The sequence below is a fragment of the Quercus suber genome, unplaced genomic scaffold (genome assembly GCF_002906115.3).
Source record: "Quercus suber isolate HL8 unplaced genomic scaffold, Cork oak 2.0 scaffold_168, whole genome shotgun sequence".
NCBI classification, from domain to species: Eukaryota; Viridiplantae; Streptophyta; class Magnoliopsida; order Fagales; family Fagaceae; genus Quercus; species Quercus suber.
The window spans coordinates 1,050,962-1,074,540 of record NW_027069628.1 but is presented as its reverse complement, the minus strand read 5'-3'; the positions used below and the strand labels follow the sequence as shown (position 1 = coordinate 1,074,540).

General features: G+C 32.8%; 1 protein-coding gene across 1 annotated transcript; it reads left to right on the top strand.

Moving 5' to 3' along the window:
• The first annotated feature begins 11,887 nt into the window (after positions 1 to 11,887).
• LOC111993991 (plant UBX domain-containing protein 4) lies at positions 11,888 to 22,179 on the top strand. Its single transcript, XM_024025841.2, has 4 exons — positions 11,888 to 12,146; positions 20,747 to 21,032; positions 21,227 to 21,322; positions 21,604 to 22,179. The coding sequence occupies exons 1-4, from the start codon at positions 12,001 to 12,003 to the stop codon at positions 21,982 to 21,984; spliced, it is 909 nt and encodes a 302-aa protein (XP_023881609.1). The 5' UTR covers positions 11,888 to 12,000; the 3' UTR covers positions 21,985 to 22,179.
• The last annotated feature ends 1,400 nt before the right edge of the window (positions 22,180 to 23,579 follow it).

The window sequence follows — 23,579 nt, the reverse complement described above, 5'->3', positions numbered from 1 at the left end:
AAACAAAGGAAAAAATTAGTTTTGGGTTGGGTAGAAAAAGCCCAAAATTTGAAAAATAGATCAACTTCAAATCATTCAAACCATATCTTATAAATCGCACTGCATATGTGACCACAAAATGAAGTGCGGTGTGGTTATGGTTTTGGCTAAACTTTAAACAGCACCACATCACACTGCACCGCACCGCACATGTGACCGCAAAAATAAGGTGCGGTGTAGTTATAGTTTTAGCTAAACCGCACCGTAAAATGTGGTGCTAAAAATGGCTCAAAACTATACCGCACTGCACCGCGAACACCCCTACAATTTACTGTATAAGCTGAGAATTTCACACATCTCCAAATTTCTAATAAAAAAAATTAAATATAAAACAAAAGCAAATATGGGCAAGTGATACATGCAATTTGCGTCAAGTTACACATGTCAATTCTTATATTATTATTATTATAATAATTATTATTATTTATTTTATTTTTAACTGTATAAATAAATGATAACCAAAAAAAACTGTATAAATAAATAGATATTTATATATAATATCTTAATGTTCGAAAAAGAAGAACAAAATAAGATATTGAATAATTTTTTATAGATATTTTATTAATTTTTACGTCCACACGTTGGTAGATAATGATGTTTGTTTATATATATATATATATATAAACATATAGATAATGATGTTTGCCCGGGATAATCAGTTAAATAACTATTACAAATAGTTTTTTTTTTTAAAAACATGTTCTTTGATTACAAATGTAGGATATTCCACATAACACATAAAGGCCACACCTTGGTTGCTTTATGGCAATGAAAACATTATTACCAACATTCCAATAGCTTATAAGTCATAGCTTCATACACATATTTGGGCACAATCTTTATTACCTAATAAAGATGAGAGTAGGACCTGTAAAATAAGTATTATTAAGTTATTAATATGTAAATGGAATAATTTATAACAATAATAGTTTTATACTGAATTTTTTTTTAGCAGTTATTAGTAGAACGTAATTAGTTTAAATTTCTTTATTAGTTCTATCATTTCAGTTAAAAAAAATCTTTATTAGTTGATTTAAATTTCTTTATTAGATAAGAAAATCAAAGCGAGAGTTATATATTAATCTAAACTCTATGATTGGTTTTATATAGAATAGTGGTTTTAAATTTCTTTATTAGATATAAGAAAAGATAGAGTTATGTATTAATCCAAACTTTGTGTTTGGGTTAAACTTGTCTAATATAGTATTCTTTAAAATTGGATAGATTGGATTGTTATAAAAATTTAAAGTTATTTTGTTAAATTTATTTTGGTAATAAGTGGGATAAGAATAAGATGATCCAAAAAAAAAAGGTGGAGTAACATTGAAAGCAAATTTTTACATTGCAAATACTTTGAAGGGAAAAGCATAAGTTTAAACGTGATAACTGATAAGCTTAAGTTTTTTTTTTTTTTTTCCATTTCAAGTAACCATGATAGACATCTTTTGGCTTCTGCCACTATTACCATCCACCATTTAGCAAACGAAAAATTGTGCCGTATATAATTTCTCCTCAAATATAAATATAGATATTATATAAATATAGAAACAGTTTTATTTAAATAATAATAATAATGATGTGGCAAGTTTTGTACCCTTTTATTGAATGTTAATTGCAGATTTTCTAACCAATTAAACCTAACATTTACAAATCAAATGACAGATAAACAAAGTCTGATTTATGGATTCAAGAACACATCAAACCATAACAAAACCAATTACAACAAAACTTATTTTATAACAATAATAGTTTTATACTGAATTTTTTTTTTTTTTGGTTTAGCAGTTATTAGTAGAATGTAATTAGTTTAAATTTCTTTATTAGTTCTATCATTTGAGTAAAAAAAAAAAAAATCTTTATTAGTTGATTTAAATTTCTTTATTAGATAAGAAAAGAAAAGTGAGAATTACATGTTAATCTAAACTCTGTGATTGGTTTTATATAGAATAGTAATTTCAAATTTCTTTATTAGATAAGAAAAGAGAGAGTTATGTATTAATCCAAACTTTGTGTTCGGGTTAAACTTATCTAATACAGTATTCTTTAAAATTTGATAGATTGGATTGTTATAAAAAATTTAAAGCTATTTTGTTAAATTTATTTTGCTAATAGGTGGGATAAGAATAAGATGATCCAAAAAAAAAAAAAAAGGTGGAGTAACATTGAAAGCAAATTTTTACATTGCAAATACTTTGAAGCGATAAGCATAAGTTTAAACGTGATAACTAATAAGCTTAAATAGAACAAAATTTAAAATAAGAACAATAGTAAAAGCCTTAATATTGTTCACATTTATTTCTTTTCCAATACAATACCAAAAACAAATGAAGCATCAAATTAACAAAAGGGCCTAAAACAAAATTGGAGCAGAAAATTAGTAATTTCGTAAGACCCAAAACTGTAAGCAATCTTTTTTGTAATTTTCGTAATCTATAAAATAGCTTGACTTCAATATGAAAAGAGACAAACGAAATCATATGAAATCAACATGTTCTCCAGGATCAAATAGGATCACAAAAACGTACCAAGCTTTAGAGGTCAAGACTTGAGCTAGTAAATGCTATGAACAGAGAGAGCCAGACTGAGAGAAGAGGGATGCTCCGCATTTAAGCCAAAGAGAAACGAATTAGGGGCAGCGTGAAGAGAGAGATAAGTATTAGGTTTCAAAAAGAAGAAGAAGAAGAAGAAGAAGAAGAAGAGATCTGTGTTTAAGCTAAAAAGAAATGAATGAGGGGCAGCGTGAAGAGAGATATGAGTATTAGGTTTCAAAAAAGAAGAAGAAGAGATAAGTATTAGGTTTTGAAATTAGTGTTTCTAATTTAATTTTTAATTTTTTAAATATTGTGTTGTGCTGATGTGGAAATTTGTGGTGCCAGCAAAGACTTCAATTATATATATATAGATGTGAGTAAACTTGTAAAAAAATAAAAAATAAAAAATATTAAATGATGTTATCTTTACATAAATAAATGCTTTTTATTAGTTGAGGGGTCACAAAAATCATCATGTCTTTCTAATGTACTTAATAATTTTTCAGAACACAAAAGATGACGCAAGTATCTGTTCTTATCAGTTTAAACCACTGGAACTTGTAGCCTGGTGATACCCGGTATCATATGTATCTATGAAGTCGGAGGTTCAATCTCGCAATTACCTAGGAAAAAAAAAAGGATGGCTCGAGTCACGTGGTAAATTAGTTGTAGCTCAGCTAAGAGCATCTCCAGCAGTTTGGGCATCTGGGTATATTAGCTAAAATTTGGAGAATCTGTGCACTGTTCATGCTCCAACAGCTTCGGCAAACATGGATATTTTTTTGGCTCATGAACAGTAGCCAATCAGGTCTGATGGGCTACTGTACATTAGCAATCAAATTTCTTGGATTAAAAAATTATCCCAGCTTCTTATTATATCAATTCTTTCTCTCTCCTCCGAATTTTTTTTTCTCTCATTCTCTTTGTTTCTCACGTAATCCAAACACAAAACACAAAACAAAATCCAATTCTTAAAATAAAGTTGAATCAGAACAAGCAAATATGAAAAAAAGAAAAAGAAAAAAGAACAAGCCGATCTGATCCCGTTTCTCACATAATCTAAACACAGAACACAAAACAAATTCCAATTCTTATAAAATAAAGTTGAATCAGAACAAGCATGGTGAACCTCGATCGGCGGCGATGGTGGGACGAGCGGACGTGGTAGAGTTGAATCAGAACAAGCATGGTGAACCTCAATCGGCGGCCGTGGTTGGACGAGCGGACGTGGTAGTGCATGGTGAACGCCGATCTTTGACGGCATGGTGAACGCCGATCTCCGAGTCTTTCTTCTCTGTCTCTGTCTCTGTCTCTCTCTTTTCTCTAATGTGAAGAGCAAATGATGTTGCTTTGGAAGGTTCTTCAGAGAAAAAGAAATAAAAGAAGAGGGATAGAGACACGTGTGTGGAGAGAATGAAATGAAAGAATAAAAAATAATATAAAGAATAAAAAATCTTAATTGAGAAATTCTATTACAATATTTTCACAATAAATTTTAAGTAATAAATTGTTATTAGTTAATATTAGTGAGAAAAAAAAATTTCAATGGTGAGTTCAAATTAGAACTAGTAACAACTTTTCATATAAATTTTGTTATGAAAGTATTGCAAAAAATGTTGTAAATATAACACTTTTTATTAAAAAATATAATTATTGGGAATAAATATGAGAAGAATAAATGATGATAAAAAATGAATAAAGAATGAATGAAGAAATAATATTTAAATGAGATAGAGAATTTGTTAAAAGTGTATTTGAAAAAGTGGATAGACAAAAACTAAATATCACTGTTCATTAGCAAAACAGTACAAAATTTTGACTATTATGCTAAAAATACTCTAAAGAAATTGTGTACTATTGTAATGATGACAAGGCCACTAGGGACACTGCAAATTTTTAATGATGAGTCCTATTTATATTTTTTAAAGCGAAATGAGTCGGATTTATTTTTAAAGCAAATTATTTTGAGTAAATCGGAGTGAGTCGGATACTTTAACTTTTGAGCCGGATGTCTTACAGTTTTCACTTTTTATTACTTCACTTTCCGTCTTTTTGCCTTTTCCTCCTCCTTTTCATTATACTTTTATTTATTTATTTTAACAGAAGGTCCAAGTGTTTATGACATGAGACTGTGGAACAACTAATCCAATAAGAAGTTTAGCCAAAAAAAAAAAAAAAATATATATATATATTAGTATGTTTTTTTTTAAAGAACATATGTGTATGTTTATTTTCCTAGCTAATTGAATGTGAAGTAAATTCTCACAATAATAAAAATCATGATTTATTATTGAGATTTGATTTTTCTAATACCTATGAAACAAAAATTTTCATTTATATGGAATAAAAATAAAAATAATAGAATTATTATTATTACATGACTTCATAAAATAAATTTTAAAATGTAATTTAATTTATTAAGGACTTTTTTTTTTATAGGATTTATATTAAGGACTTGTAAATATATTTTCACACTTGAGATCTAACAGTGGAGGTCTTAAGCTATTCCTTCACTACTGGGGGAAAATTAATTTCTAAGAAATCACAAACAGAAAAGAAAGTTATTTGCGAGAAGTATATAAAGTGGATTAATTTGCAAGGTGACTGAAGTTCTAAAAACGAAATACGTCGCCAAATGAAATTAATGAGAACGTTTTGCAATAGCCAAAAGGAGCCAAAAAGTTCTTCAAAATCATGAACCACTTATCACTAGTGAGAGGAATTCCAAACAATTGAAGCTTTGCCTGAGCTCAACTCCAACATAGCAAAATAATCCCTAGAAAGAAAGCTCCTAAATATAAACTATAATTGAATGAAATTAGCATTGGAGCCTTTAATCTCGGCCATCACAAGTTTGTCACAATGAAGCAACTTAAAGCTTCTAAGTTGTTGATGACAAATCTTAATTTCTTTCAGAAATCCGCAGCTTCTGAGTGTAAGATTTTCAAGTAGAAGTAGTTTAGGAACATGGTTTCCAAGCCAATCATCTGTAATGGTTGTGTAATGTAATATTAAAATCTTCAAACTATTACAATCGACAAGATTGATTTCACAAGAACCAGTTGAGTTAAAATGTGAAAAAGATTGCAGATGGGATGCATCAATCACAATATTCCTTAATCCTTTATTCCTTCGCAACTCGAGTGTCAAGTCCTCAGCTAGAGTCAAACTTGGGATCAAATCCTAAAACTTGAAAATTTAAAGCACGCTAAGTTCAACACATCATAATTGATTTAGTAGTTACTGTTTTTGACAAACTATAAAACTTATTATAGAACCTATAAAGGTAAAAACCACCTTTCCATTCTTCTCCAAATTGAACAACCAACTCTTTTGACATTTTGCTCAATGGCAAAACAAATTGACTCATCAATCTGCTAATCTGATTTGCCATCATGGCTCTAACACAGCGCTCAAATTATTCTATGCCATATTGATTTGCAACATTCAATAGATTTTTGCATAAAATATGTTATGTATACACATGTAAGTAAAGTCTCACATTGAAAAGAAACTCAAAATGTAAGTAAGTTAATATAACTTAGTTAGACCCAAACTCAAAACATTTTGGGTCAAATAGTGTACCTATGAGTTTTTTATATGTGTCTAGTGTATGCTGTTTATAACTCCAATCTACACCTACAACTATAAACCCGGTTTAAAACATTAATATTATTATTTTCATGTGTGTTCTAATAAATATTACTCTTTACTATAAAAAAAAATAAAATAAAATAAAAAGAAGGTTCTTTTGAGTGTGTGTACGTAGTCCCATTCACGGATTGGAAAGGAATTGGTTGGGCGGTAAGAAATAAGAATCAGTGAATCGCTAATCAAAATTGGGTCTTTATGATTTTGGGCTTAAAATTGCTAGTTTGGACCCATCAATCCAAAGTTTGTGAAGATGCTTGTTGTGATATTGCGCTTTGCTTTTTGTTTGAAGTTTGAGACTTTGAATTGATTATTAGTCTTTTTTTCCTTTTTCTTTTTCTTTTTTTTTTTTTGAATTGCCTATCAGATTTGTGCGGGATTTGTCTATATCATACTAAACACAACAGCCAAAAGGTTGGGGTATTGTAGTTCCTGTAATCTTTTATCTAAAGATTATAAAAGAAATTGTAATAAGTTGCACTTGTTACACTCTGGCTCTCTTGGGGTGCTAGGGTGAGGTCTGTGGTGCTCCGGTCACAGTAATTATGGCTCAATTCAACATTCCCTAACGGGGGTATCCCTATTAGGTCACACCCTGGGGGGTAAGCCACATATGGTCGCCCCCGCCCCCCTTTTGTTCATCAAAAAAAAAAAAAGTTGCACTTGTGTTCTATATAGTGTTTCTTTGCCTATAACACGAGTCAAATGCTATTTTCTGTGTTCCTCTAATTTTTTACGGTGGTGATTGGATTTCAGACCTAAAATTAAAATTATTTGTAATTAAGGAGAATTTAGATATTCTAACCTATAGATTAAGGCAGGAGATCTTGTAGTGTTTTAAAAAAAAAAAAAAAAAAAAAATCTCACAACAATGTACGGTTTAACGCTGTAATTTAGTAAGGACAATAATTTTAGATTATAAGTTATAACATACAGTATGTTATTGTCAATTTACTACAGCCAATCTAAAATTAAATTGACTATAACATACAGTATGTTACATACCAAATTGGCCGTAGCAACTAAATTATTTTTTAGATTATTGTCCTTTATTTTTTATATCTAACATACTGTAGCAAATAAATTGACTATAATTATATTACCTTAATTTCAAGAAATTAAAAATTCTATTTAACTTATTGTGGTCGTAGGAGTCCTCGTTCTGCACCCAGAGAGGAGCGGTTCGAGCGATAGCCCCAGTAAAACCCGCATGGTACACAAGGTATTATCTATTGTCGTCACATGGCATGGGGTTGATGAGAAAACTCCCTTTTTTATCCAGCAAATAAATAAAATAAAAACTTATTGTGATAGTATACTTTATGTAAAATTTTATTTTCTAAATTTCAAAAAATCTAAAATGATTCATCAACTTAAATTTCATTACGAAAAAATTGATCTTAGAAGTTAGAAGCTTTACTTACACCAGGTGGCTCTCTTTGCAACAATTGGTTACATTTTCATCAATTATTATATTAGTTTATCTTTCTAATTATTAGGCATAGTTTAGTTTAGCTAAAAATCTATTCATAAATTTCAATAAATTAAAAATTATATTCTCACTATAATTCCCTCTGATGCAGCAATATGACTCAACCAAATGGATTCGTGCGTATTTCACAAGAAAGCAAATATGCCCATATTAGAGCACTCCCAGTAAAGGAGGTATGGTTGCTATAATGCTGTTTTAACAACTAAAACACCAAAATGCAAGCTACAACAAAAGTTGCTATAATTTGTTATATCTAAAAAAAAAAAATACCAACAAAGCCACAATGAGCTGTCAAAGATAACAGCCCATTGTAGCTCAAAACTTTTTTAAAAATAAATATATATATTATTTTATATCTTTCTCTCACCTCTCCTCTTAAAAAAAAAATCTCATGAGTTTCAGTTAACTCAACTGGTAAAATTTTGACAATTATATAAGAGATCTAGGGTTCAATTCCCACCTATACCAAAAACTAATTGGTGTCTTGGTCTGATGATAAAGAGCTATCATCAGGAGCAGACATCATAGGTTGAAACTCTCTTAAAAAAAAAAAAACTCTCTCTCTCTTCTCTCTTTCTTCTCTGACCAACTCGTTTCTCTCTCTTTTTTCTCTTTTTCTTCTCCAAGCTTCTCATTTCTTCTTCTCCAGGTCTTTGCCAACCTCCTCTTCATTCCTTCTCTTCATTTCTTTTTCTTTTCTTTTTTTTTTAATTTCTTAAGCTATGGCCGAAAATATGTCTCTCTCTTTGTTTTATTTATTTTCTTTCTTTCAATTTTTGTTCCTTTTTTTTGTAGTGGTGATGGGTTTTGTGCCAGTTGTGAGTGGGGTGGTAATGGGTTTTGTGACCGATTGTGGGTGTTGTTGTGATGGGTTTTGTAACTGCTTATGGGTGTGATGGCAATGAGTTTTGTTGGCTTTAGTTGTGGTGGGTTTTGTGGCCAGTTGTGATGGATTTTGTGGTTTTTTTTTTTTCCAATGGTGGTGATGGTGGTGGCTGGCAGTGGGTTGTAGGTTGTGGTGGTAGTTTTTTTTTCTCCCCTCTCTCTCTCTCTTTGTGGTGGTAATGGGTTTTGTGCTGGTTGTGGGTGTGGTGGCAATGGGTTTTGTGGCCAGTTGTGGGTGTTGTTGTGATGGGTTTTGTGGTTTTTTTTTTTTCTTTTTTTTTTTTTGGTGGTGGTAATAGTGGTAGCTGGCAATGGGTTGCAGATTGTGGGCTCTTACTTATGGTTGTGGTTGGCAGGGCACCGATAAAAGCTATAATTTTTAGCTCCCTTGTCATGAATGCTCATAGTTATTTTATGTTTCTTTATTTTCTAATTTCAAAAATTTAAAATTCTACCTCAACTATAATTTTATTATAAAAATTCAAGAAACTAAAAATAAAATTTAAATATGTATGTTAATAATTTTAATCATGATCATAATTTTGTATTTTAATACAATAAAACTTGTAACTAAACAAAACCTTTAAAATTATAACAATGCTTTATATATACAATATTTCACAATTTTTTATAAGAGTTGAAAAATTTTACTAAGTTGACAATTTTCATATACCTAATCCTTAATCAATTTTTTTTACTTATAACTAACAATCTACTACATCACAATTGTAAAAAAAATTATCAATTATTTTTTTATCAATGAACTTAAGATAATGTATCTTAAGCTATTTTATTTTATTCAAACAAGAGTTATTTTATAATCAAATTAATTTCATATTTATTTTCCAATTATCTTATGCTTAACTGGTTAAGGAAATGAATATGAAATTTAGGGCCTATTTATTACCGTTGTTTAAACAACAATACACATAGTTTCATACACTTTTTTACCCATGTATTTCTAAAAAATACAAACAACATTACTAGAAATCTTTTACCACGCATACCCTTATTATTTTTATCCTATAATTTTTTTTATTTAAGTGTCTCTTTTATTATTATTATNAACTATCGGATCACAACTTCACCTTCCCTCCTCCTAAGGTACCATTCTCCCTCTTCACAATACTTCAAATTCACATTATTGGGTATTCCATAGTCAACCCTGAATTTGTTCATCATCTCATCGGACTCGACCAACTTCTTAAACTTACCCATCCCCAAAGACAACTAAAAGTTCTAAACGAGAAAAAGAAGAGTGAAATCGAGAAAATTTGGATCACTAGGAAAAGAAGACTTACAGAAATATGACGAACCCTTCAGATAGTGTGCAAGTCAAGCCAGATTCAAATATACGCGTCAATAATTGTCAGCCGGAAATGATGAAACCCTTGGGTTCAAACAGGTATTTATACTCCCCCTTAGGTCCCCAAATTAACCGCCTCCATAAAAGCAAAAGATCATGCCGTTGAAAGTGAGAAACGTGGTGCCGCCAAAATTTAATGTGGGCGCCCATTAAGTCTTGAAACGCTAAAAACGCGCATTGGGCAGTCAGAAGGCGCCAGCATCAGTACAAACCGAAGTGGGACAATTCGTCCATGGACCTACAAGTATCAAACCCTCCTCCCCGTCCCAGGAACGTGCAGCAGGGTTTTGAGGGGCTATTGTGGGGCCTATGAGCCTGACAGCCTCGGCCCATCACGAAACAGGCCCAAGGCCCAGGCCGAGGAGCATAGGCCATTTTTGTTGTTGTTGTTGGGCTAAATTGGGGGAAGCCTCTTTTCCCAATCCACACCGAGACCACCTCATCCTCGGCCTGACGAGGGGATTTTAGGGAGAGACTAACCCCAAAGTAAGCTGTCATTCTCACATTTAATGCATTCAACTAACTCCCCCTGGCCGCATTAATGGGAGGTAACCCCTTGGCAGGATAACGTTGATCAGAGTGAACCACTTGAGTACCGATAAGGCCTCTGATGGGACGGACGACCAGATAAGAAGGCAAATAGATGATCAACAGATGGAAAGAGGGGATAGGAAGATGAAAACTATAAAAGAAAAGTTAGTAAAGAAAAAGAGAGAAGGAAAGAAAAAGGGAGAACAATAAGGCCTCCTCGGCCACAGGCGAGGAGCATCTCCCCCTTGAAAGAAAAACTCGTAGCATTTTTTCTTCGTTACAAGAAAGTTCATGCTTGGTGATCGACGGCGCACCTAAACTTTCACCCCACTCTCTATAAATGTATTGTTTGGGCTTATTGGCTGAAGGACCCGTCACCCAAGGTCAATCCAAATTGAGTCCTACATCTAACATACTGTAGCAAATAATTTTTAATTTCAAGAAATTAAAAATTATATTTAACTTATTGTGATGATATACTTAATGTAAAGTTTCAAGAAATCTAAAATGATTCATCAACTTAAATTTCATTACAAAAAATTGGTCTTAGAAGTTAGAAGCTGGCTCTCTTTGCAACAATTGGTTACATTTTCATTAATTATTAAACTAGTTTATCTTACGAATTAGTTTAGTTAAAACTCTATTCATAAATTTCAATAAATTAAAAATTATATTCTCTAATTCTCTCCAAGGCAGCGATATGACTCAACCTAAGGGATTCACGGGTATTTCATAAGAAAGCAACTATGCCCATATTAATGATAGGATAGTTATCTTATGTGTTCTTTATTTTCTAATGTCAATAAATTTAAAATTCTACCTCCACTATAATTTTATTATAAAAAATTCAAGAAACTAAAAATAAAATTTAAATATATATGTTAATTATTTTAATCATGCATCATAATTTTGTATTTTAATACAATAAAACTTGTTAACAAAAAAACCTTTAAAATTATAACAATGCTTTATATATACAATATTTCACAATTTTTTATAAGAGTTGATAAAATTTTACTGAGTTGACAATTTTCATATACGCTAATCCCTTACATCAATTTTTTTTTTTAATCTATAGCTAACAATCTACTACATCAACAATTGTAAAAAAAATTTATCAATTATTTTTTTATCTATGAACTTAAGATAATGTTATCTTAAGCTAATTTTATTTTATTCACAACAAGAGTTATTTTATAATCACAATTAATTTCATATTTATTTTCACAATTACCTTACTATTTTTATCCTATAATTTTTTTTCTCAAGAACTCTATCGACTGTCGAATCTATCCATGGGAGACAATATTTATAATAATGGTACTGTAATTTAGAAGTCAAAGCTCGTTCATTGGTCGACGCGCTTCACAAAGAGCGTGAATAAATAAATAGGCTCTCACTCACCCTCCACGCTCACGCAAAGCTTCTCACAAAAAATCGAATCAATTCTCGCTCCTTCAATCTCTCTCTCTCTCTCTCCCAAAAATCGCAGAAAATCAAAATCAATGGCGTCGCGGGACAAGAAATCGGCGAAGCCCTCAACCAGTAGAGCCGGCGGCATTCGCACCCTCTCCGATCTGAACCGGCCCTCCGCCGACTCCGACAGCGACTCCGATGGCCCTCAAGAGTACTATACTGGTGGCGAGAAGAGGTCCTCATTATTTTTTTTTTTCCTCTCAAAACCCTAACTTTCTGTTTTTCCTGATTCAATTTCAGCTCCGCTTATTCTTTTTTAGCTTCTCGGTAATTATGCTTTTAGAATCTGATCGTAGTTTTTATTTCTAATGCTGTGTTTGGTTTTAAATTTGTGAACTTTCAAAATTTAAACAAATATGAAGGTGATGATTGTTTAAATTTGGGTTTTTTGTGCATTTAAGGGCTTGGTTAGTGTTTGTTAGTGAATAGAGAGAATTGCAGTAGTATATGTGATTACAATGTGGTGGAATATTTGGAAAATTGAGTATTGTGAGTTCAGAATGGTGTTCAAGATTGTGTTTTTATTTGGATAGGGTTAGAGAATAAGTAAAAAGACTGGATTTTGAGACTGAGTAAGCATTCATTTTTAGCAATGATTGGTGAAATCATTAGGTGGTACTGGTTTCTCATTGGATTTTAAACCAGTATTGGGTGCATTTTCGCAATTGATTTGAACTCTGACTCTGTTTGTTTCGACAGAAAACATTTTATGGAAAAATGACATTTTTGGAAGACTGACTTATTTCTTGTATTTGGTTGTGACCCTGAAAATGAACTAGATTTTGGAAATCATTGATATGTTTTGTGATTCCAAATAATTATATAAACAAAACTTTCATTAACATAAGTAGAACCTATATCGGAAAACATTTTCTTTTGGGGCAATTTGAAAGCCTCAAAATGGAAATAGACCCCAAATTTAATATCTACATGAAATATTAACTGGGAAAATGAGTGGTTTGAGAGAGGAGGGGGGTTGACCTCATAAGTAAACTAGCTTAATTATATGTTCTAACTTGATTTATTTCCTTGTCAAACAAGCTTAAGCTTGTGAACAAGTTACTTAATTGACTTAATCTTTTCTCATATATAATAAAAACTATAATTAAATTTTGTTAACCCTTCACAAATCTATAGCAATAATTAATTAATAAATTATAGTTGAACTTATATTATATGAGCTAAATGGATAGAATGATTTCCACTTATGACTTATAAAAATTAGATTCACCAACCTTGTATAGTTAAAAATTATATATAATTATTTCAAATGAAATCGACAATTTGTATGGTGCCTAATAAATTAAAAATAATAACTTTACATTTTTTTCAACTTATTCATAAAATTACATAATCAAATATCAAATCTATATAATTATATTTTTATGTACATGTATGCATATATTATTATATAGACTTATATTAAGTCTCATATTCATGAATCATTCACAAACATAAGATTATGTTTGAACTTAACTTGTTTAATATTTGAGTTTTAAGTTTTAACTTGGACTAGAACTTCTTCTTTTTTTTTAATACAAGATAAAATTCTACTCTAACCTAATCTAAGTGTATATGTGTGTGAAGCTCTCTCTTAGAGACTTTAACCTCGATCATTGTCTCCCACACTCCACAAGTACTTATTCTTGTGGAGTGACCATCGCACCACGGATATGCGATGGTTGGACTAAAACTTGGTTTGTGTTGAGAGGGAAATTGATGCCTCTGAATAAGATGTTGGGAAACCAAATCGAAACTTAACTATGGCCTCTTGAGATGACACCCAAAGGCTATCGGTGTGATGACAAGCCTACCCAAGCAAGGAAACAAAGGCTGCATTTAACAAATTAGCAACAAAAGCCCAATAATAAAAAATAAAAATAAAATAAATAAAATAAAAAAATAAAAACTTTACAATACTTAGTTAGTACATTAGTGGTCCTGTTTTAATAGCCCAAGGGAAATAAATTCTCCAGCGGTAAGGGTAATGTTTCACTTAAGTCCAAAGAGATAAACTGTCCAATAACAGGGGTAAAATTATACTGTCCAACAATCAATAATTAGATAAATTTAAACAAATTTTAGGTCCTTATGTGTCTCATTCAAGAGGAATTTATTGTGCTTTCAGCTATTATTAAATTAATGTGAGGGAAGAGTTCGATCGTTACGAATACATCATATTCTTCAATAAAATAAAAAGTAAACATCAAAAGTTCCATAAGAAAAAGAAAAGGAGGATTAATTGGCATAGTGTGAAGGGAAAGAAAGATCCCCAGCTCAGTGCAGCAAATATTTAGCTAAAATTTTGGTGAGTGTGTATTTATAAGGCATGGACGAGTGGAATAAGGTCTGTCTTTTGAGTGAGTGGTATGGGAGAGATGTTAAGACTGAAGTCTTTTATGAGTAATGGTCTATTTGTGACTCACTAGAAGACATTTATGAGTTGTGGTAGTGTAAGGGGGAGAAGAATATCTGGGATTAGATGGGTGTAAGCTGAAGATGATGAGTGGTGAGCTTAAGGAGAGCTAAACCACCAGCAAAAATGGCAAACGAACCCCAAAGTCTCAAAGGGAGGTGGCTGTTGGTTTGTGGGCTGAGATGCTTATGTTTTTATAATGAAGTTTTTAGAGAAGCATTAATCACCAAATCCAAAAAACGCAGCTCTGATTCAAGGAAGCTAGACAGCTGAGTTTATAACCTGGATTTGGCCTAAAAATAGGAGATTTGCTTTTGGGGCTGTTTTGCTTCTTTGGGTAATGTCCACATGGGTAATATTTGGGGTAATCTTGCATTAAATACTAATATTGTTGAGATTGTGTTCAGCCAATGGGATTAAGGCAAGTATTAAGGAAGAATCCTAGTGCTGCAACTGAGATTTGGACCCTAAGAAGTAAGATTCGACACTCCAAGCCAGGTGTCAAAGTTTAAGCCCACTTCAAAGGGTTCCACTGGAGATCCTTTTATGCCCTCCAAACCATATGTTCCCAATTTTTCCCCTTTTAGGATTCATAGGCTTGGCACATGTATCACGTTTTTAACATTTATAGCATCAATTTGTTGAAATTTGGATAATTTGGTTTCAGCTCCCCTTCCGCTGGAGGTGCAGTCTTGAAAAAGATGATAGAGTCCCATCACCCTTTAGACTTCAGCTAATGTTACAAGCCTCGGGTACTGTTCACGTCAGGTAGAGAGTGACCAAAAGCCGATAGAAGAACCTCTAGTTTATTCTTAAGGACTTGGTTCTCTTGTTGTACTTCGGTCAAGGATGAACAATGGCTGTTTTGCCTACTTTCAGTCCTCTGCCTCTTGCTGGGATCTCTTAGATTGAGCTTGTTCACTTGGGCTGGTTCCTTTGGGTTGAGTTGTGTGCATCCTACAAAATCAACAACACATGTTGCCATGGGTTTTCCTTCCTCATGGATTTTTATTAGTAAATATTCTTTGGGTTTTCATAGATACTTGCAATTGTAATATCTAAAACAATATGACAAGTTTTCAAAATACCTCTGAAAATAACTTTTACTATGATGGATTCCATTAAATAACGTTCATGGCTTCTAATAGTCGCATAATAATTTAAATGATAAGTTTATGGGATCAAGTATTTTCCATGAGTGTTGAAGATATATTTTATGGATGTTGTGATGCAAGTGATGACCATGTATTTCATGGGTTATAATGTGAGAACATATTCTTCAAGATAACTCCTATGAGCTTTCATAAAACAGTTGTCATGGTTTTTTGCCATAGTAATACTTAAGCAATAATTATGCCATGATACTTTTATCTTTGCCAAGTGTTAATAATCTCGGGTTTTTTATTATAAAATAGTGCCAATAAAGATTGGGGTTTTGATATTACCAATGAAGATTGGGCTTTTGAATTTTGCCAATGAGAATTGGGCTTTGATGTTGCCAATGAAAATTGGGCTTTGATGTTGCCAATGAAGATTGGGCTTCAAATATTGCCAATGAGGATTGGACTTTTGGATAAATAAATTACCATGGGTTTAAACCATGGGTTTTGATTATTGATTTGAATTCCATTGATAAAATTGTTCTGTCATGGATTTGAATCATGATTTTTCAAATATTGCCAAGCATAAGTATTCTTGAGCTTTAAATAGAATAGGATATGTGTATTTTGAAAATAAATAGATGATACTCAAATAAAATTATGTGAAAAAAAAAAAGTACCCTAACAGTTTGTTTGCAAAATAAACAATTTTTTTTTTTTTTTTACCTTAATGGCTGAATCCAAACAGGCCAAACACACCCGAGATCATTTACATTCCTAATTTCCATATGCCAAATAATAGTAAGTGTCGACTACTTTGCTATAACAAAAGTTGTATCAAACGGTATGGTTCTAGAAAAACTGAAACTATAAATAATATTTTCAGACAAAAATATCTCGATTTTTTTTTTTTTTTGATAATCATCTCGAAAAAAAAATTGAAAAGGCTTATCTTTCTCTCTCTCTCCAATCCACCCCTCTTTATTACAAAGTTCTTGTAGTATCTAAAAGTTATTCCCTTGTTGACCATTTACTCTATTCCTAAATCCTCTCAACGAACGCATTCAATCAAAATTATATATTTAACAAAAAGTGCGGACCAACCATGGTTGATGACCTATTTTTTTTTTCCCTCTCTTCTTTTATCTCCTAAAGTAAGAAGGAGTTTCCCTTTGTTTTTTTGTTTAAGGAATGAATAACTTTTCAGTTGAGAGAGAGAGAGAGAGAGAGGTCTTTATTTTGTTGACGAGTTGGGAAACTATTACACTCTTCTTTTTCTTTTCTTTTTTCTTGAATGGAATATATAAAGAAGAAATGTAAACTCTTGGTAATAAGAAAACAGTATATATTGTTGACTAGAGAATTAAAAAAAAAAAAAAAGAAAGATAAATAAAGACTATTGCAATTTGGCCCAAATGGCATTTGTTTTTCATGGATACAAAAGATGTTTTTTTTAGTGTGGATTTATTGACCACACATCACATGACAACAATAAATAAGCACAACATATTTGTTAAAGTATTACTACCCTAAATCACTCAGTTTTTACAAAATATCGTGTAAAATGAAACTTGGCGTAAGGCAATGGACACCGGACAACCTATTTATCTATGAAGATCCTATTCGGATATGCATGCCTATATCTTCCACTGAACTGGCTATTATAGATGCTATATATGTGACGGCATGAAAGTATGTAACCTAATCAATCTATATAAGAATTGGAATTGTCTAATAGCAAACCCCTTTTGGTATCATCTTTGTTTGAAAAATAATTCAAAATTTTTTTTTGTTTAGTTGTAGACTAAATTAGGTGGGCCAGTCATAGAAAACAAATGATTTACATTAAAAGTGGATTTGCTTTATATTCTAATAACATTGATAAAGTTAAACAATTTTATAACTTTGAAAAGTGTTCAGTTAATTAAGTATTAATTATTACCATGCATATACTATAATTATTACTATTAGACAATGAAAGTGTCCATGCAGCTAGCATCTCTTTTTAAAAAAAATTAAGAAAAAAGTCCCCGTGTATTCTATCATCTACTATTTTTGGAATGACCTAAAGTGAATCAGAAAAATTACAAAGCTTTGCTTACAAGGGCGGAGGCCTAGGGTTTCTGTCACCTCTATATATTATACCCTTTTCTAAGCCCCACCGTTCACAGTTATCACAGTTCACATTTCATACCAGTGACGTCTCAACTTTCTCTCTTTGCTTTGCTTCCTTTTTTTTTCTTTTTTTTTTTCTTTTTTTTTTCTTTTTTTTTTTTTGGGTGATGCAGTTGCGATGGATTCGCAGCTACTATACCCTTCTCTCTCTCTCTCTCTCTCCCCAAACCCTGGCCATACCAAAAAGTCCTTTAGCACAAGTCGCAGACTAACAAGACTATATTATTGACCCAAGTCTTGCAATATTGTTTTGCTCAAAAAACAAAAGAAAAAGTCTTGCAATATTGTTCCATTTCTTAAATCGTAGCCAAATTTTGTGCGAAAAAACAAAAGGGTCTCTAATTTTCATTAAATATATAAATATAAAAGGGGTCCCAATCACTCAATCAATTCCAAACTACTAGTTTTTTTTTTTTTTTTTTTTTTTTTGACGATAGTTCATTTTTTTGTTTTTGGGTTCTTAAAAAGTTGCGCATGTCAATCTCCGTAGTTCAAATGAGTTTGATTAATTGCATACGGAAAATCTGTGAGAAGATTTCGTACCTACTGACTAGAAAGATCATCTAAAAAAATCTAGTGCACATATACGCCAAAGTAAACTATTATTCAGGGGAAGAAAAATAATCAGGGCCCCAAAAAAAAAAAAAAAAACTGTCGCCTAATTTGTTGTGTCCTACTCGCGGGTGAGAGTTTGGTTAATTATGCAATTTTGCGATCTTTAAGATTTTGAATTTTAATACACCCTTGTATTTTCGGAAACAATAATAACTAAAGGGTAAAATGCACTTCAACCTTAGACCCTGAATTTTGGAGTTCTTGCACTTATACCTCTTGTATTTTTAATTTAATCAATTTAGTACCTAAACGTTAGTTCTATGCAAAATAGTCCATTCCGTCCATTTTGTCCACAAAGAGTAATGTCCTAGCACGTGACACGCATGTGGATTAATTGTTAAATTTGCCAAAAAAAAGTTAAGTTTTAACTAGACGAACACAACTTTTGTCCAGTGCAGCAATACACTAGACACAAGCTCCGCTCTAACTGGACATTCTCCCTCAACTCTTCAAAACCTTAATCACACACAAAAGCATCTATGACCTAATTTCACTAGCACAGAACAACAATTTGTAATTAAATCACAATTCAACCAAGTGCAATACCAAATATGCTCAACTAATTGAACCAAAATTACTAAAACCCTAACTATAGCCTTAATCTCCAATTTGACACATATTTAAACAACAAAACCAAATAATATGAAGCCCCAGAAGTCCAGAGTGCAACCATTCTAGTAAATTCAAAACCAAAACCCTAATTAAAACACTACACCAATCCTTAATCCAAATCAATGCAATAGATTCAAGTGCAAAAACGGAGGAGGCATTGGAGCTAGCACGTGCAAAGGACACAAAGGAAATGATGGATGGGGTGGAGCAACGCCATGAGGTGCTAGAAGGGAGTTAAGATAGCCTTAGCAGATTAGAGGTGACAACTGTGGTGAACTGTTGCCTGGATCTCTTAAAGGACAACAACTTTAGAATCTCACAAGACCACTCCGATAAAAAACTATAGAAGAGGTTTGAAGGATTTCTTTCCAAATCACCTTATCTATTTTTAATATGGTCCAACAACCCAATTGTTTTTTTTGGCCAATTTACCACTCCCACATGCATGTCACATGAAATGGAAAGTTATTTTAGTGGATATAACACAGAAATGGGTTATTCGGCTCAAAGCTAGAGATTAGGTACTATATTCTTCTAAACCTTCTGTTCTTTTTTTTATTTTTATTTTTTTATATATATTATTTTTTTGTTGTATTCCTCCACATTAATTAGGTCATGTGATTAAAGAATGGTGCTAAAACTATTACAAATTTTATTACAAAAAACTTATGAATTGATGTGTCAAGAATATGATTAGTATTATTTCATCAACCCAATAAATGAATATTTAATTTACATTTTTGTAATTAGTGATATATTAATTTGTAAAATTTATGTAGTAAACTTTATAATATTTTTAACACCACTCATGATTAAGAGTACATGTTAGCATGCAGCGAGTTGGAAGAATTTTAAATCTAAATATATTTGAAGTAAAATCGTGTCCATTATGAGATGGGGAACAATATTTTAATTTTTTAGGATGATCACCTATTAGTCAAAGCAGATGGAAACGTTTAAACTTTAAACTCCGAAAAAGAAAGAAAGCGACCAATAATCGTGGCAATATTGATTCTCCCAAAATGAACACACTAGGCTTATCCATAAGAAGCAATTCAATCAAGGCAACACTTCTTTTTTCTTTCTTTTTTAGCAGAATCAATCAAGGCAACACTTCAATCAATATCTAACAAGATGCCTCATAGAACATAATGTCACAATAATTAATGAGGTTGATTTTGTCACGTGTTAAGTGCAACGAAGTCCAATAACTTGACCCAAATTATATATACCCTATATTCTATTGATTGACAATTCAAGGTAAAAAAATATATATGATTCCCTACGTGAAAAGCAAGCCTAGCTAAGATGAGACGGTCATTGATGAAGAGGCTCGAGCTTTCAGATTTTTTTTTTTTTTTTGGGAGTAAATGCGGAATGTTATTNGGGGGGGGGGGGGGGGGGGGGGGGGGGGGGGGGGGGGGGGGGGGGGGGGGGGGGGGGGGGGGGGGGGGGGGGGGGGGGGGGGGGGGGGGGGGGGGGGGGGGGGGGGGGGGGGGGGGGGGGGGGGGGGGGGGGGGGGGGGGGGGGGGGGGAGTCATTTGGAAAAAAGTCAACAGCTAGTCATCGGTCAGTCTATGGGTAGAGAGGGGCGAATAGAGAGAAGTTACTAATGGGAGAGATTTTTATGTTGTGGAGTTGACTTATGGGAATGGTTTTGTTGATCACACACAAAGAAAAGTTTTCCGTTGACACGTTTTATGCCAAAACAAACTGAGTGTCTAATCAAGTTCAATTTAGATTTACATTTGTGTTCAATTGATCTACTGATTTGTTAGAAGATACCATGTGAAGTTGTTTTTCCGTGTAGAATAGTCTTTATTGTTTGGCTGAAATTTGTGACAATCATAATTGCAGTGGAATGCTCGTCCAAGATCCTAATAAGGCCAATGATGTGGATGCAATCTTTAATCAAGCTAGGCAACTGGGAGCAGTTGAAGGGCCTGTTGAACAACTCGGTCCCGCTTCAAGCTCAAGAAGCTTTGCAGGAACTGGTAGATTACTTTCGGGGGAAACTGTTCAAGCTGCTCCTCAGCAGCCCGAGAGCGTTGTTCACAACATTGTGTTCTGGAGTAATGGTTTCACTGTGAATGATGGCCCTTTGAGGAGCTTGGATGATCCTGAAAATGCATCTTTCTTAGAGGTAATGGCCATCATGGTTTCGATTCCATTAAAGAAAAAAGCACAGGAAACAGAAAATTAGTGGTCTTGTAGATTGATTGTTTATCGCTGTACTTTCTTTTTCATTGATTGAGTTGTCAGTGCCATGTTTCTTCGCTCTTTGGTATCATCGGAGCGGTCATCTCGTGTTTATGATTATGTTACATCTCAATGCAGAGCATCAGAAAGTCTGAGTGCCCAAAAGAGCTTGAACCTGCAGATAGGAGGGCTTCAGTTCATGTCAATCTGATTAGGAGAAATGAGAAGTGCCCTGTGAGTGTTCTCTATAATGTTTAAAATAGCCCATTGCTTTCCTCTATAATGATAAGAGACCAGAATTTTATAAAAACAATCACTTAATGATTATTAAAATGTACTCCTGGTCAGGGTCTTTTAGGTTTTGTTTTTTAGGAACAGTAGTAGTTTAGTAATGTTTTATGAAATCTTAATGTATCTGTCAATGCATCTATGTACTCTGAGATCAAACTGCTCTATCTAAGGTCCAGTAGAGGATATGAAGTTTACCAGCACTCCTAATACTTGCCTTATTACAGGAACCAGAGAAGCACCATGTTCCATTTCAGGGTGTGGGAAGAACTCTAGGTAGCAGCTCCACTCCAGCGGCAACTGAGCCTACTGTTGCTTCCATTCCTCTCAACACTGCTCCAACACCTTCCATGGGCCTGGTTGTGGATCAAACATTGCCATCAACCTCTGTTCAGCTTAGATTGGCTGATGGGACTCGAATGGTTGCACACTTTAATTACCATCACACGATCAATGACATTCGCTCCTTCATTGATGCATCAAGGCCTGGAAGTGCAAGGAACTATCAACTTCAGATGATGGGATTTCCTCCAAAGGTTCTTAGTGATCAAGCTCAGACAATTGAGCAGGCAGGTCTTGCCAATTCAGTTGTTATCCAGAAATTCTAGCTTGCTGCACCGGCCAATGTCTTTACTCTGGTCATACATAATAGCGACTGTACTGAAGAAGCGAACCGGTTCTATCTACCTAAGACCCCGAATGTGTTTTCAAAGTGGATAAATTATGTGAAATACTCTTGAAAAGGCTGTGTTCTTGACATTTTGTTTACAATTAAAATCAAATTGTTGTTATTGTCGCATGAACTTCATTAAGCCTTTTTTTTTCCTCTCTTTTAATTACAATTTTGTAGCCATCTAGTTATTTAGTTTGATGCTTGTGTGATAATGAGATTTCAGGCAATATGAATGGTTATGAGCGGAGCATGGTCATCTTTGGAAAGAAACCTTTTGAATCACTTGCGATAGCACAGGATGAGATCTAGTGTTCTATTCAAGGATGCAAAGTCCAAAATATTCCTCCTTGCTGGATTTCAATTAAGGGGGGCAAATTTGAAAAATACAAGCTTACAATTTAAGGTGGTGTTTGGTATATGTGTTTAAACAATAATTTTCAGTGTTTAAACACTGAAATATGTATTTTCACAACAGTTTTTAACCCACATTTCTAGCCAAACAGACCTTAAGTTCTCAGGAGATTACAATCTCCTTATCTCTTTATCCTTTTTAAAATTTAAACAAATGCATTTTATTTTCCTCCTCATCTCTTATCTTTTTAAAATTTAAACAAGCTTTTTTTCTTGCTAAACTATGATACCAAAAAAAAAGACTCATAGCATGCACAAAGATTTTTAATCATGTTGGTGAGTAGTAGGTTTTGTTTATGGAAAAGATGAGTGTAAAGCTTAAGAAATTATATACTGGCGTGGATTATGTAAAGACTAAAGACTAGTGAGTTCCATCTAGAATCGTGAATGAACAATTGGGAGTTAATGACTTCTATTCTATTCCCCTTCAGAATTTCCAACTGAGCTGGCATGATATTAGATTTGGGCTTGTGCTAATTGACCTTAATTCATTACCCATAGGAATTTGGGTTGGCTTGACGAGCCCTTAGGTCCTTAATCATTATCTGGATCTGGAAAGACCCAAGCCCAATAATGTTTTCTTTATTAACATATCACGGTGTACTAGTATTTTTATCTTTTATTTATAATTTATAGATGGAGTTCTAGCAAGTTGGTCATTGTAAAACCGAGAAGAAAAAAGAAAGTTAGTCTTTTTTTTTTTTGATTGTCTACAAGAAGTTAGTCTAAAATCATTTATCCCATAGGACCCATAGTCATAATTTAGTGTACCTTCGTTTTTTTTTCCCCCTATGTATGTGTATTCCTTAAGAATATGTATAAGAGGAGCATTAGCATCAAGCTCTTCAAAACTATATTTAGCCAATTAAAACTTGCCCAAAAAGCCTCATGCAACATATCAATAAATTGTCATATATATATATATATATGCGCGCGTGTGTGTTTGTGTGTGTTCTTTTTCTTACATCTCTTTTTGTGTTTGACAATTTAAATAGCGGTAGAATATTGAGACAATGTAGTTGTTTGTGAAAAGTAAATTGACTAAAGTAAGAAAAATAAAATTTTTAAACCAAATTAACTAAACTTGCATTGAGCCTTGCGTGAATGTTCTAAGAGTAT